This window comes from Rhinoraja longicauda, chromosome 32 (assembly GCF_053455715.1).
Source record: "Rhinoraja longicauda isolate Sanriku21f chromosome 32, sRhiLon1.1, whole genome shotgun sequence".
NCBI lineage: Eukaryota > Metazoa > Chordata > Chondrichthyes > Rajiformes > Arhynchobatidae > Rhinoraja > Rhinoraja longicauda.
Genome location: NC_135984.1, coordinates 13,799,646 through 13,815,061, shown reverse-complemented (window position 1 = coordinate 13,815,061; position 15,416 = coordinate 13,799,646). Strand labels below are relative to the sequence as shown.

At 44.0% G+C, this 15,416-nt stretch overlaps 1 protein-coding gene across 1 annotated transcript in view; it reads left to right on the top strand.

Annotated features, from left to right (window-relative positions):
- Positions 1–1,044: 1,044 nt before the first annotated feature.
- Positions 1,045–15,416, top strand: part of tecta (tectorin alpha) — a 49,951-nt gene continuing 35,579 nt past the window's right edge. Inside the window, exons 1-7 of the mRNA XM_078426851.1 lie at positions 1,045–1,085; positions 8,311–8,375; positions 8,453–8,592; positions 8,796–9,083; positions 11,237–11,374; positions 12,608–12,773; positions 14,483–14,895. Coding sequence (XP_078282977.1) covers positions 1,045–1,085; positions 8,311–8,375; positions 8,453–8,592; positions 8,796–9,083; positions 11,237–11,374; positions 12,608–12,773; positions 14,483–14,895 — 1,251 coding nt within the window. The remainder of the gene's footprint in view (positions 1,086–8,310; positions 8,376–8,452; positions 8,593–8,795; positions 9,084–11,236; positions 11,375–12,607; positions 12,774–14,482; positions 14,896–15,416) is intronic.

The window sequence follows — 15,416 nt, the reverse complement described above, 5'->3', positions numbered from 1 at the left end:
TTGCTCAACATGGGATCGAATGGGGAAGAATCGAGGTAGTGGAACTGGCGAGGGTGCAGAGTTGAAGTTTGATGGTAACGGGGGTGGTGGTGAGGGGGAGGTGGCCTGGGGGTTACAATTCTCCAGGAGAGGATGCTGTTCTGAGTAAAGTGAACGTGGGGGCGTCGTGTAGTCACCATCCAACAAGGAAACGTTGGATGTTGGATGTTCCACGTTTCCTTAAATAGCGTCTGCTTTGATCTGTCCTTTTTACACCTTGAATTCACTTTGAGCCCTTCCTTGTCTCTAGTTTCCCTCTTCCCTCACTCTCAGTCTGAAGAAGGGTTTGACCCGAAACGTCGCCCATTCCTTCTCTTCAGAGATGCTGCCTTCTCTTCTCTTCTCTTCTCTTCTCTTCAGAGATGCTGCCTGTCCCGCTGAGTTACTCCAGCTTTTTGTGTCTGTCTTCGCTGTTACAGAGAAGGTTGGTTGCGCGGCGTCAGGTACCATTGGGGAGTGGCCGCTCCAACCTTGGACAGCTAAGGTTGTGGGGAATGTTTGTTTATGAAGGGATTTCTGAAAAGAAAGAAGGTTGTGTGTGTGTGCTGAGGTATCTGTCCAGATAAACAATTGCGGAGATACTCTTTCCTGGCAGTGGAAACTTTATCTCCCTTAGTTTAAAGTCTTCTGTTGTGAATCCTCTCTCCTCCTGGGAACCAATTCGCCCTTATCGCCAATTATTTAATCAAGATGGAATTTGCGCCACCAATTTCTGACAGCGGGGGAATGCAAATTACGAAACCAGAGCCAGGCCGAGGGGAAGAAAAGGCAATGTTTTTGTTTGCAAAAAAAAAAAAACTTTGAACGAGGCCCGGGAGGGAGCTCGCGTTACAACCTAGACACTCATCCAAACCTGCCTGGAAGTCGCCAGCTCGCAATCAAAGTGAAAGGAAGCTTTTCATTCCGGCGTCTCGCCTTCTGGCTTCGGGGGTGCATTTGGCAATCTGGAATAATTAGATTTAAACTCTGCCTGTTCCAGTTTCACCCCCCGTGCCACTACAGCGGATGCGTCCACGTTGCAGGACATGCGCCGAGGCTGGGATCAGGTACGTTGGTTCGTTCCTCTGTGCCAGTCCTCGCGTCCCACCCCGCCGATTCCAACCTCGCATCTGAACTTCCAGCTGGAGTCAAGTCGCCTTTCACCCGCTGGAGTGCGCGGTTCTTTCGGCTTCCATCATTTTCTTTCCTCCCCCAACGTTGTAGACCAAACGTCAATCTGTAGATAGACACAACAAAAAAAAAAAGCTGGAATCACTCAGCAGGACGGGCAACATCTCTGGAGAGAAGGAACGGGTGATGTTTCGGGTCGAGCCCCTTCTTCATACCATAGAGGGCATTAAGGTGATTCCCAAATCACTCACTTAATCGTAGATCCACTTCAGAATGTTGGCGTGAGAAACAGAAGCTCAAGATCCCAACGCGCTCTGATAGTTACCAGACCAGATAGGAGTTTATGCGCCCATTGAACCATTATGAAAATGCTCGAATTCCCATTCCCCGTTAATCTCTGCCGCTTGGACAAGTGCAAATTGCTGAGAGAAAGCAAGTGTGGAGTTGGACAACCTGTGCCCAATTAAATTAATGATGCAGCTGTTGTGGTGAGTGGACTTCCGAGAGGCATTTGCGAAAGTACCACAGATTTTCGATCTACCTCGCCGGACGTGTGCATGTGACAGTACACAAGCCTTAACGTAATTGGCTTGTCTTCAAGATTCAAGCCGATAGAATAAAGTTAGTAATATGTGGCGGCATGGGTAGTAAACTAGCCAACTAATAGAAAAGTGTTGAGTGAAAGGATGGTCAAGGAACCACCAACACGGGTCAGAGACGGGACCCTTATTCAGACTGAGCGGAGTGGAGGTTGGAAGAAAGCTGGAAGATATTAAAATATCTAAAGTCCAAGTATACCTGGTGTAATTTCTTCTATTATTGGTAACCATATCTTTAGAAAGATGTCTCTTTGGAGCAGGTGCAGAAAGAAATGCTGAAATGAATGGAATGATGAGGAACTTTCATTATGTAGACAGGCTGGAGAGGCTGTGATTGTTCTCCAAGTTGATCTTGCAGAAGATGTTGCAAGGGAAAGGCAGGAAAATGGGGTTGATAGGAATTAGCTAAACCATGTACCTGTACTAGTTAGACAGGAGAAAGGAAGAACCGAGGAGAGATTGTTCATATTCCATCCCAATATATTGAAATTACATGCTCCCATCACCCAATGTGAATATACCCAAGTCCTACTAATTCACAGAGAGATGGTCCAGATGCCTCAACACCCACAAGCAGCAGTCAGACGGCCCATATTCCTCATCCTAGTGAATAGAGGTAAAGTGGTCTGTGTACCTTCATCTCAGTGATTTGCAACAAGATGGTCCATGTATCCCCAACTTGGAAGTCTGGTTTAATCTGGTCCATGTACTTTGGCCACAGTGGTCAAGATGTGATGCCGTTGAACCACCGTGACATGATCGAGTGTGAATGGCTATTCAGTGCACTCTATAAACTGTTGAACTATAGGAAGTGGTTGGTTCTGAGTCGGGATATGTGAATGAAAGTATCGGAAGGTATTTATGGAGCAGCAGCGTACCTCTTCTGAGAAAGTATCAGCCACTTAGCCCTGTTTCACTTTTCCTTTCCCAAAAGGCTTTCTTGATTTGTTTCAAACATCTGTTTATTTTCCTTTTTAAGATTGGTGATTCCAATTTCAAAACTAGTTTTGCAAGCAATTTTTCTAGCTAAAGTTGTAGCTAAAGGTGACTTTCTTATGTTTTTGTTAGCAGCTTAACCTGATCCAATTTAATTGACCAATCACTCATCAGTGTATAAAGGAGAAAGATAGTCCATGTACCCCAGTCCCAGTAAACTGAGGAGATATTGTCTGTGCGCCTCGTTCCAATAAACTGAAATGAGACACTTCAGTTGCCCAAGTCCCAGTGTACATGAATGAGAATGTACTCAAGTCCTGCTAATTCACAATGAAATTATCCATGTACCCCAGTGCCAGTAAGTAGCAACAACCTGGTCCATACTCCACAGTCTCACTGATGAGACTGCATTCCTAATTTACTTAAACAAAATGTACTTGTAAGATTTCCCTTTACTTGTTGTGTTATGAGCCAATTACCTTTTTCGCTCCAAACATTAACATAATACCATTAAATAGACCTTTCTATGCAATAATTTGTGCTGGTTTAATGTGCTCTTGTACATTATCCTTTTGATTTACAGAAGATCAGATTGACCTTTCATATTTAAATATCTCTAGTTGAATCCCTAAGCAATTCTAGGTTTAGCATTGTATGATCTCACCTCATTTGTATCTTAAAATATATTGCCTCGCTAATTTATACTATTACACTAACACCCATGTCTCTCCAAACAAGCAATATTTTTTTTTTCCTTTCTTGAACCACCGATCTTAGACCATTTAGTTTATTGCTCTGTTTTCGATTGAGGACAGGTTTGCTACATTTTCGTTTTCCCAGACATAACTTCCATATCCGAGAATATTTGGACGATTGTTGCCAAAACCCCTTCTTCCCCACAATTTCTGCAGTGTTTAATGATGCAGAAAGTTTATTATGTTATTTTAAATCAAGTTCCAACATATTTCGAGATTATTGCTTTTAACTATTCCGTGACAGTGGGGGGGGGGGGGTCTGGGACCACAGGGCACAGTCTCAGATCAAAAGGATGTATCTCCATCTTCAGAATGGAGATAAGGAGGAATTTATTTAGCCAGAAGGAGGTGAATCTGTGGAATTCATTGCCACATACAAAAGTGGAGGCCAAGTCATTGGGTATTTTTAAAATTGAGAGCAACAGGTTCTTGATTCGTAAGAGCTTCAAAGGTTACGGGTGAAGTCAGGAAAATGGTGTTGAGAGGAAAACCTCAAAGCCATGATCAAATGGCAGAGCAGACGCAATGGGCTGAATGGCCTAATTCCGTTTGTTTATTATCAATCGTCCTCATACCCACCTCACACTCTGGTGTCACTTTAGTGGCAATGAAAATAATTAATCACATGGTCACCTTGCACAACTGCACCTTGTGCCAAAGTAGAGATGTTCAAAGCTTCATGTTCTTAGGATTAAATATTACCAGCAATTTGTCCTGGACTGTCCTCGAAGCAATGGCCACGAAAGGACAACAATGCCTCTACTTCCTGAGAAGCCGCAAGAAGTTTGGCATGTCCTCAACAATCATCACCAACTTCTACTGATGCACCGTAGAAAGCATTATCGTGATTCATCACAGCATGGTTTGGGAACAGCTCCTTCCAACACCGCAAGAAATTGCAGAGTCCAACTGCAAATTGGACATAGCCCAGACCATCACGAAAACTATTCTCCCTTATGCAAGTCAGTCAGCATAATCAAGGACATGTCTCACCCCAGTCACTCCCTCTTCTCCCCTCTCCCATTAGGCAGGAGGTCCAAAAGTTTGACCTCCAGGCAACTGAACCATACTATCACCAACCAGAGAGCAGTTCTGACCTATCACCTACTTCATTAGAGGCCATCAAACTATCTTTAATCAGACTTTACTGGACTTTACCTTGCACTAAATATTATTCCCTTCAATATGTATCTGTAAACTGTGGATGGCTTGATTGTAATAATGTATAGTCTTTTTGCTGACTGGATAGTATGGAACATAGAAGCTTTTCACTCTACCTCCATATACGTGACCATAATAAACTAAAGTAAACTACATCTCCCCTGAGATTTCCTCTTTATCTCTTTCCCCATCCAATTCCTTTCCACTTGATCTGTTTAGAAATCGTTGACAGTTTTCCTCCATATGTTTCAATAATTTGTCTTCACGCAAATTGATTGAAGATACAGCATGGAACAGACCCTTCTGCCACCGTTCCCACTTTGGCCATCAATTACTTTTTTAATTAATTTTATTTAAATTTTAACAAAACACATACATGTTACAGCTCATCGTACCCAATGATACCTACATTATAAATTCGATTATACATTATAAATTCGATTATACATGTATTGTTCTGCATTATCTCCCCACCCACAACCCCCCTCCCCCCCACCCCCCAGTTAGAAAAAAGAGGAAAAAGAAGAAGAAAGAAAGAAAGAAAGAAGGAAACCTGGAGACAAGAAGGAAACACTTCCGGCTAATTTCTTATTAAATTCTTTTTAAGGGTATCAAAACAATCCTGAAATTAAATATTTCCAATTCTTAATCCTAGTTTTAAAGTGAATGGGTTCCAAAGTTTCAAAAAGAAATCATATCTATTTCTCAGATTATAAGTAGCTTTTTCTAATGGGATACAACTACGCATTTCTGCATACCATCTTTCAATTCTTATTTCCTTATGATCTTTCCAAGTGACCGCTACACATTTTTTTGCTATTGCTATTGCTATTTTGAGAAATCTTTCCTGATTTTTATCTAAAATTAATCTTGGTAATATTCCTTTAGTATCTCCCAATAAAAACAACCTTGAATCCAATGGTATGGTCTTATTCATCAATTGTTCCAAAAAGTTTTTTAGGTCTTTCCAAAAAGGAGTTACCTTCGGACATGCCCATGTGGAGTGTAAAAAAGTACCCACATCCTAGTTGCATCTAAAACAAATGTCAGGTAAATTTGGATTTAAATTGTTTAATTTTTTTGGAGTTAAATATAATTGATGTAAAAAATTATATTGTACTAAACTATATCTCACATTAATAGTATTTTTCATACTTTCTAAACACAATCTTTCCCAACTTGGTTCATCAATGCTAATATTCAGATCTGTTTCCCATCTTTGTCTTGATTTTTGAATTCCTGTCTTTGGACTAGATTTTTGTAATAATTTATACATTGAAGATATAATTTTTTTAGTTCCCTTGCCCTGAATCAGGGATTCAATTCCTCTAATTTGAAATAAAAACATTGAATTACCTAACTTTTCCCTTAAAAAAGATTGTAGTTGATAATAGAAAAAAATACTGTTCCCTGGAATTTGATATTTGTTTCTCAATTGAGAAAATGTCAAAAAATTATTTCCTTCATAGCAATCTCCTATATGTTTAATACCCTTCTGTTCCCAGACTTGTAATATTTGATTATTCCAAGCAAACGGCAGTAATCTATTTTTTACTAATGGAGTTTTAGCTGTTAGAAAGAATCTTTTATCATTAGCTTTAACTGTTTTCAACAATATATTAATTAAATGTTTTAGCAAAGGTGACTCTTGATCCTTAACTAATAGCTTCGCTTCCCATTTATAGATAAATTCTTCTGGGCATTCTTCTGGTTCTTTTATTTTATCCATTTCAATTTTAACCCATGCTGTTTTTCCACCCTCTTGATAAAAGGATGAAATAAAACTCATTTGTGCTGCCAGATAGTAATTTTTAAAATTTGGTAATTGCAGTCCACCTAATTCAAATTTCCATGTTAATTTTTCCATAGACACTCTTGGCATTTTACCTTTCCAAAGAAAATTTCTCACAATTTTATTCAATTCTTGAAAAAAATTATTTGGTAAAGGTATAGGCAGTGTTTGGAATAAATACTGTATCCTCGGAAAAATATTCATCTTAATACTGTTCACTCTCCCTAGCAATGTAATTGGAAGATTCATCCATTTCTTCAAGTCCTCATCTATTTTTTTAATTAGTGGTTTATAATTTAGTTTATACAGATTATTTAACTTATTATCTACTTTAACCCCTAGGTACTTCATGCCTTCTTTTTGCCATTTAAACTGACTTTCTATTTTACATTGATCATAATTACCTTCAAAAAGAGGCATTATTTCAGTTTTGTCTTTATTAATTTTGTATCCTGATACTTTCCCATATTCTTCCAGTCTGAAATATATGCCATCAATTACTTGTTCACTTTAGTGCTATGTTATCCCACTTTTAATCCACCCCCAACAGAGAAGGGGCAATTTACAGAGGTCAATTAACCTAAAAGGGATGTGGAACAAAACCTGAGCACCTGGAAGAAACCCACGCAGTCACAAGAAGAAAGCATTGTGTTTGGAAGCTAATCCTCTAAAGATATAACCTTTCAATGTTATATCTTTGCCTAAAATGTTGTACCCTTTATCCTTTATCTTTGAACTGTGGACACCTTGATTTTATTCATATATGGTCTTTTTTTTACTAAATAGCACTCAATCTAAAGCTTTGCACTGTATCCTAATACATGTGATGATAACAATAAACTACATTAAATTACTGCTGAATAATGTCATTGAAGGAGTTGAAGATGTAATTCATGATGACATAGGGATGCGACTGTCTGAAAGCAGGTTAATGGCATATGGACATGAGAGGGATCAAGACCCAAAGTGAGCTGGTACAGCTTTTTTGTAGAATGTAATAAAATGCACTGCAGATGCTGGTTTATACCAAAGATAGACACAAAATGCCAGAGTAACTCAACAGGTCAGCCAGCATCTCTGGGGGAAATGGATAGGTGACGTTTTAGTTCGGGACTGTGGAAGCTGATCACAAGATTGCTGCATTTAAACCAGAAAAATAGGAATGCATTCAAGGAAAGGCAATGCCTACTGGGGTAATGCTGAACACTGGGGAATGCTGAGTTTTAGAAGGGATCGTGTACTATGAATACAATAATATGTTCATAGTCTGATCTTGGGAGAAGAATGGATTGGGTACAGGATAGGGATATAACCACACATTCATAGATCTTAGCAGGAAAAGCATTGACTGAATGGGACTTGACAAAAACTGCAGAAGGGATGGATGTATTGGAGAGGGAATGAAGGATGGTGCTTGCTCTCAAGCTCAACTGGAATAGGAACCAGGAAATGAACCTGGCAAGATGGGACATTTGAATGGAAAAGAGGAGGAAGTGAGCTCTATCCAAGGGGAGTTCAGATCCATGATGGGATGGACAGAGGGAAGAAAGCAGGAGGACATAAAATGGTTTACTGGGTAGGAAGGATCTGCAGATGCTGGTATACACCGAAGATAAACACAAAATACTGGAGTAACTAAGCGGGTCAGGCTGCATCTCTAGAGAAAAGGAATAGGTGATGTTTTTGGTGGAGGCCCTTCTTCAGACTCGGAAGTATGTGACGTTTTGGATCGAGACACTTCTTGAGGACTGAAGAAGGGGCTCGACCCGAAAGTTCACCTGTTCCTTTTCTCCAGATATGCTCCCACTCCCGCTGAGTTTCTCCAGCATTTTGTGTCTATCTAAAAGGGTTTGCAGTTGTGCACAGTAAATATTTTGACACCGAAACAAACATAACATTCACCTTTGTTCTGTTGCAGGATCATGAGTCCCGGTTCTCTTCTCGTGGGCATCTACAGCATTCTCACCATGGCCTGCCGTGGAGGTCAGTGTTTTTGGCAAAGTTGCCGAGTGCCTTGAGGATTAATGTTCGCTCCTGCCATGAATCTCTCTCTTTTCCAGCGTTGTGCTTAGACCTGTTGTATCCATTTGGGATCGGGAACATGGACAGCGAAACCCCGAAGGTGGACGACGGGGGATCCCCAGAAATTTCTCTACTAATTACCTTCCCATTTTTCGCAGTTGGCCAGAGGTCGCTTCACGTGAGTATATGGCCGATGTGCCTCTTCCACATCACTGCTAAAGTTTTGTGTGCCTGAAATGTTTGGAAGATTTTAATCAAACTCATGACACTTTAAGTGGGATAATGAGTTTGATCGATCAGCTCCGTTGAGCCGAGTAATGTACAACTGAAGTTCTTGTCTAAAGAGAATGTGTTTAATGAACTGTGTATCCTCTCTGCCAGGTGAATAACAATGGGGTGCTCTCCTTCAACGTGCAAGTCAGTCAGTTCACCCCCGAGGCATTCCCTCTCTCCGATGGCCGCTCGTTCATTGCTCCTTTCTGGGCTGATGTCCACAACGGGATCAAAGGAAATGTTTATTACAGGGAGAGCATTGAGCAGAGCATCTTGCAAAGAGCCACCAAGGACATCAGAAAGAACTTCAAGGACCACGCTTCGTTCTCGGCCACGTGGGTGTTCATCGCCACCTGGGAAAAAGTCACTTTCTATGGAGGCAGTTCGACCACCCCGGTAACGGCGACTCGGCCAGGCAGAAAAATGCAGGAAACGCTCGCCAGGTTGGGCGGCATCTGTGGAAAGAGAAGCGGGGTTCATAGAGGAACTCAGCAGACCAGGCGGCATCTGTGGAGTGATTCGACACACCAACCTTTCGAAAATAGACGCAAGGTGTTGGAGCAACTCAGCGGGTCAGGCAACATCTCTGGAGGAGAAAAAAAAAGGATGGATGACGTTTCGGGCTGGGGCCTTTCTTCAGACCCGACCCGAAACGGCACACATCCTTTATCTCCAGAGATGCGGCCTGGTTCTACATCTCCTGATTCTATGTCACCCCTTGCAAGGGAGTGAATATCATTCCTCACCAACAGAGCGACCCCACCCCCTCTGCCCACCTGTCTGTCTTTTCCATATGTTGTGTACCCCTGAATATTCAGACCCAGCAATGCGTCTATCTTCGGTGTATACAAGCATCTGCGGTTCCTTTCGACACAGGCAACGATTCTCCAGTCTGAAGAAGGGACCCAACCCAAAATCTAATTTGTCCTCTTTCCTCCATCGATGCTGTCTGATCCATTGAGTTCCTCCAGCAGTTTTTTGTTTGGCTCAAGATGCATCTGTAGTTTCCCGTGTTTGTCTTTGAGGCGATGGTTCACCTCTGGCAAAGGATCTTTGTTTTTCTCGCCACAAATGCTGCCTGGTTTGTTGAGTGTTTCCAACATTTTCTGTATTTGATTAGGTTTCTGGTCTCTGCCATTTTAATTTCATTTGCGGTGGTCAGACACAACATCTTTTCACACAAAGTAGTTCTTTCATCGTGAATGGGGTAATGTACGCGTTCGCGGGATAAATAGGGTTGCAGTTCCTCCAAAGGCGGTCAGTCCTTTGGTGAGAGCGTTACCCTCGTGAGTACAAGTGGGTGCTCCCTATGAGTGGGGTATTAACACTCAGTGGAGAAGATATTCCCATGGATTGAGGCGAGCTGTGGGGCGGGAGGAATCTACCCCTGCAGGTAGGAAGGCAGTTAGAAGGATGAGAGGAGATTTAGAAGGATGAGAGGAGATCTTATCGAAACGTATAAGATTATTAAGGGGTTGGACACGTTGGAGGCAGGAAACATATTCCCAATGTTGGGGGAGTCCAGAACCAGGGGCCACAGTTTAAGAATAAGGGGTAGGCCATTTAGAACTGAGATGAGGAAAAACGTTTTCAGTCAGAGAGTTGTGAATCTGTGCAATTCTCTGCCTCAGAAGGCAGTGGAGGCCAATTCTCTGAATGCATTCAAGAGAGAGCTGGATAGAGCTCTTAAGGATAGCGGAGCCAGGGGGTATGGGGAGAAGGCAGGAACGGGGTACTGATTGAGAATGATCACCCATGATCACATTGAATGGCGGTGCTGGCTCGAAGGGCCGAATGGCCTCCTCCTGCACCTATTGTCTATTGTCTAACACATGTGGCAAGCCAAGTAACCATGTTGGAGAGGAGGCAACCCTGTGGAAGAACTATTTGAGTTCCCAATCAACCGTTTCACGGGAGAAGATGAGCTTTGCTCCCTCAGAGAGACTGAGCCCCTCCGGTATCAGATTGAGCCGTCGCCCTGCGCTATCATTCCCATCGTACACATCGGGGCTGGGATTTCTTCCTAGTACGGTTGTATTACTAACATTGTTGATTTAGTGCATTTGTACATATGTTTTGGCCACTTTCATACCAGTTTGCCTCAGCAGCTTAATGCCACCTACTGCCCAAACCCCCGGCCAGGCATCAACTCTCTTTCTTGTTCCGGGATGAGCCGAGTGCTCCTTTTCGACATTATCCATTGCCCACTTCTTGTGGTTAACGCCGTGTGGTACCTGACGATAAATCACAAGCTTTGCAACATCTCCTGACATTTCTCTACCCAAGAGGACTGAGGAAGGGCTGGTGGCCAAGTGCATTCAATTCAAAAAGTGTGAGATTTGTAGATAGTGGAGGAACCCAGGGAAAGGGGTGAGCGCAGGAAAGTATCAATGAGGTCAAAGATCAGCAAATATCTTATTTACGGGGGAGTAAGCACAAGGGACTGGGCTATGTCTGCTTCCATCTCGCCTGTTCTGATCAGCCTTTCACCAAGGTTGCATTTTGTGAGCAAGTTACTTCTGTCTAACCCTGTCATCCCTGGTCTACAGATGAACACATTTCAGTGTGTGCTGGTTACAGATGAAAGGAATTCCTTTGCCATGTTTAACTACGCTGACATTTCCTGGACAACGGGGACTGCAAGTGGAGGCGACCCTCTGACTGGTGTTGGCGGCTCGGCAGCACAGGTCAGAGCTTCCCATTTCCCAGTCGGCTCTGAACTGCTTCTAATCCGTTAAATGAGCGGTAACATTTCTGAATTTGACGACAAGAAAATGGGTGGCAGCGATTTGAGTTAAATTGGTACAGCTGTGTTCCAATACAAATCGGGCAAAAACAAATAAGAGAGGGTTAAAGAGATGTGTTGTTCGCCTCGGCTCTTACAAGTTAGAACGTACATCACTGCCTACCACAATACGATGTAATACTTCTAAACACTGGCCTTCTATCAGGTCTCACCGCAGCCTCCGGCATTGCAGAGAAAATAATCCAAGTCTGTACAACCCCTCCCTGCAGCTAATCCCTCGTAATGCGGGCCACCTCATCTGCACACTTTCCAAAGCCTTCACAGCCTTCCTGTAAAGGGGCGACCTAAAATGCTCGCACTGCTCCAAATGCAACTTCACCAAAGTCCTGCAAAGTTGGCAGTCTTTTATTTCCCTTTCACCGCTGGACTTTGTCACTTTCTCCACCCATCTGCCTATTTCCCCCCACTCCCCCAACAATACCCCCCACCAATAACCCCCACCAATACCCCCCACCAATACCCCCCACCAATACCCCCCACCAATACCCCCCACCAATACCCCCCACCAATACCACCCACCCACACGTCTCTTTTTTCAGCTTTCAACCGCCTGCTTCGTTAGTTTGAAGAAGGGTCCCGACCCAAAACATCGTCTGTCTATTTCTTCACCGGACTCGTTGAATTCCTCCGGCACTTTGTTCGGGATTCCAGTATCAGCGCACTCTTGTGTGACGAAGGTAGACATAAAGTGCTGGAGTAACACAGCATCACCGGAGACGCTACCTGACCCGCTGAGTTACTCCAGCATTTTGTCTCTATCTTTGGTATACGCCATCATCTGCAGTTCCTTTCTGCACACTATTTTGTACGTCTCTCAGTTAATTTATCTTAACCTGTGATCAATTGCTGCTTGTCGCGTGCGTGTGTTGGTGTGTTGGTGTGTGTGTGTGGGGTGTGTGTGTGGGGTGTGTGTGTGGGGTGTGTGTGTGGGGTGTGTGTGGGGGGTGTGTGTGTGGGGTGTGTGTGAGACATGATATGAAGAAGGGTCCCAACCCGAAATGTCACCTATCCGTGTTCTCCGGAGATGCTGCCTGACTCCTGAGTTATTCCAGCACGTTCTTGTGTCTTTTAAAAAATAAATAACCATCCCTGTCTCCCCTCCCGCGTTGCACAGACCGGGTTCAACGGCGGGGACCTCAGTCACTTCTTCAGCCTGCCAACCTCTCGGACCTCTGAGATGCTGAACATCGAACAAACCAGCAACGTGAACCTCCCCGGCCGCTGGATCTTTAAGATAGACGGGGAAGCGATTGACCCATCGAGTGGTTGCAGTCTGAACGGTGAGCGTGCATGTCAGCGGCGCTCTGGCAATAACCTCCAGCGAGGGACACATTCCCTACAATATAGAACGAGGCCATTCAGCCCATTGACTCTAAACTGGTTCTCAGTGCGATCCCAATAGTTTGAATCCCTCACCAAACAGGGGAAATAACGGGGTGTTCAGACTACTGGGACCGCACTGAGAATCAGTTTTGAGAGTCAATGACTTCCTTCTACGTTGTAGAGAATGTGCTAAATGATAGAAAATATAACGGGTCCAGCAAAGATTTTAGATTTAGAGATACAGCGCGGAAACAGGCCCTTCGGCCCACTGAGTCCGCGCCGCCCACCGATCTCCGCACATTAACACTATCCTACACACACTAGGGACAATTTTTTACATTTACCCAGTCAATTAACCTACATACCTGTACGTCTTACCTGTACGTCTTTGGAGTGTGGAAGGAAACCGAATATCTCGGAGAAAACCCACGCAGGTCACGGGGAGAACGTACAAACTCCGTACAGACGGCGCCCGTAGTCAGGATCGAACCTGAGTCTCCGGCGCTGCATTCGCTGTAAGGCAGCAACTCTGCCGCTGCTCCACATTGGTCCTTCAACTACATTGGCAGTTTTTGCAAGTGTCACAGATGTAACCTCGCAGACAGGGAAAACAAAACACGGTGGGGGTGACACATGCCAAACCGTATTCCAGATCCCCTTTCACCACCGTGTGTAGAAGGCCTGTAGCCCCGGATTGAGTGGGCCTTCCTTCCCATTGTTCGCCATCCCCTGCTCTGGGAACGCTTCATGCAGAACCACGCTATGTTTCGCAATGCTTGTGCCTTATCCTGTAACTTGGTTCCATTTTTCCAGAGCCCACTCCCCTAGGTCTGTGAACAAGCTCCGCGTCCGTGGAGATGTTGCATAGAGCCATTCCCGGTACACGGGGAGCACAGTGATGCAGCTGATTGAGCTGCTGCCGAACAGCAGCGGAGACCCAGGTTCGATTCTGACCTGGGGTGCTGTCTGTGTGGCGTTTACAGGTTTTCCTTCTGACTGGTTCTCAACAAATACATGTTGGCAAGTGGCTTTGTAGGTTAATTGTCCGCTGAAAAATATAGAGAGTGGGTGAGAAAGTGGTGAACACCGATGGCCCGAGTGGACTTGATGGGCTGAAAGGCCTGTTTCCCTACTCTATCTCTAAACTCAAAATCCCTAACTCTACACTACACACCGACTGACCCAGTAACCGTGTCCATCTTGGTTTAGGTTTATAATTGTCATAGGTACCGAGGTACAGTGAAAAGCTTTTTTTGGGGCATTATTATTCAATCAGATAATACTGCGCATTTGTACAATATATTCGAACTCAAATACGACAGACTGAGGAAAGGACAAGTTATGGAGTGCAGGGTCTCATTCTCAGCATTGTAGCGCATCAGTTCCATAGACAAAGTCCAATGTCTGCAAAGGGATAGAGATGAATAGGGCAGAACCCTAATTTATAGAAGAACCATTCATCCAGAAGCCTGGAAATAGATGTGCAACCCTGTCTGAAGAAGGGTCTTGACCCGAAACGTCACCCATTCCTTCTCTCCCGAGATGCTGCCTGACCTGCTGAGTTACTCCAGCATTTTGTGAATAAATCGATTTGTACCAGCATCTGCAGTTATTTTCTTATACAATAGATGTGCAACGTTGTTCTGACTGGCACGCTCTGTTGCAGGTCAGTTTTTCCGCCGTGGGGATGTGTTTTGGATTGATGATAAATGCCAGACCAAGTGCCGCTGCCTGGATTTGGGTAACGCCATTCATTGTCAGAACCTGACGTGTGGGCAGTTCGATCAGTGCCACTCTGTGGACGCGGTTTACCGCTGCGTCCCTACCCAGACTGCCTCGTGTGTGGTGTTTGGAGATCCTCACTACCACACCTTCGATGGGTTCCTGTACCATTTCCAGGGAACATGCTCCTACGTCCTCGCCAAGCCCTGCTGGGAGTTGGAGAACATGCCCAGTTTCAGCATCGAGTCCAAGAACGAGAACCGGGTGGGGACCGCTGTATCGTGGCTGAGGAACATCAGACTGAATGTATATGCTCACAGCATCGTCATTCCCAGGGGAAACTCTGGCCAAGTCGTGGTGAGTTTGCTTGCTCAGGGCGAGACAATAATGGTGCCGTCCCAAGGCAATGAGGATGGTTGGCAGATGTCTGGCAATATTTGTAGAGAGGAAAACAGTGTTTTTTTTCCAAGTGAATGAGTTTTCTGGCCATGCACCTAATTATTGTTAATTACATTACACAATAAAAACGACAATTCTTGGAAACTTGAAATTAAAAGCATAATACTTGAAACAAGATATCTGGTCAGGCAGCCTCCGTGGAGAGAGAAACAATCAGGTCAATGATCTTTCATCGTTTCTGATTTGCAGCATTTTTTGGTGTCGTACTTTAAGTCTGGTTTCAGTAAGTTACACAGGGAGTGCAGGGCCTCCTTACCACAAGAAACCAATGACCAGTCTTCTGTATTCAGTGACCCATTGAGTTGGCAGGAGGACAGGTGGAAATCCTTTACTGAGGTCCCATGTGGGAGACCTGGACAAAACGTGAAGCCCATGGGATCCAGAGCAATTTAACAAAATGGATCCAAAGTTTGCTTGGT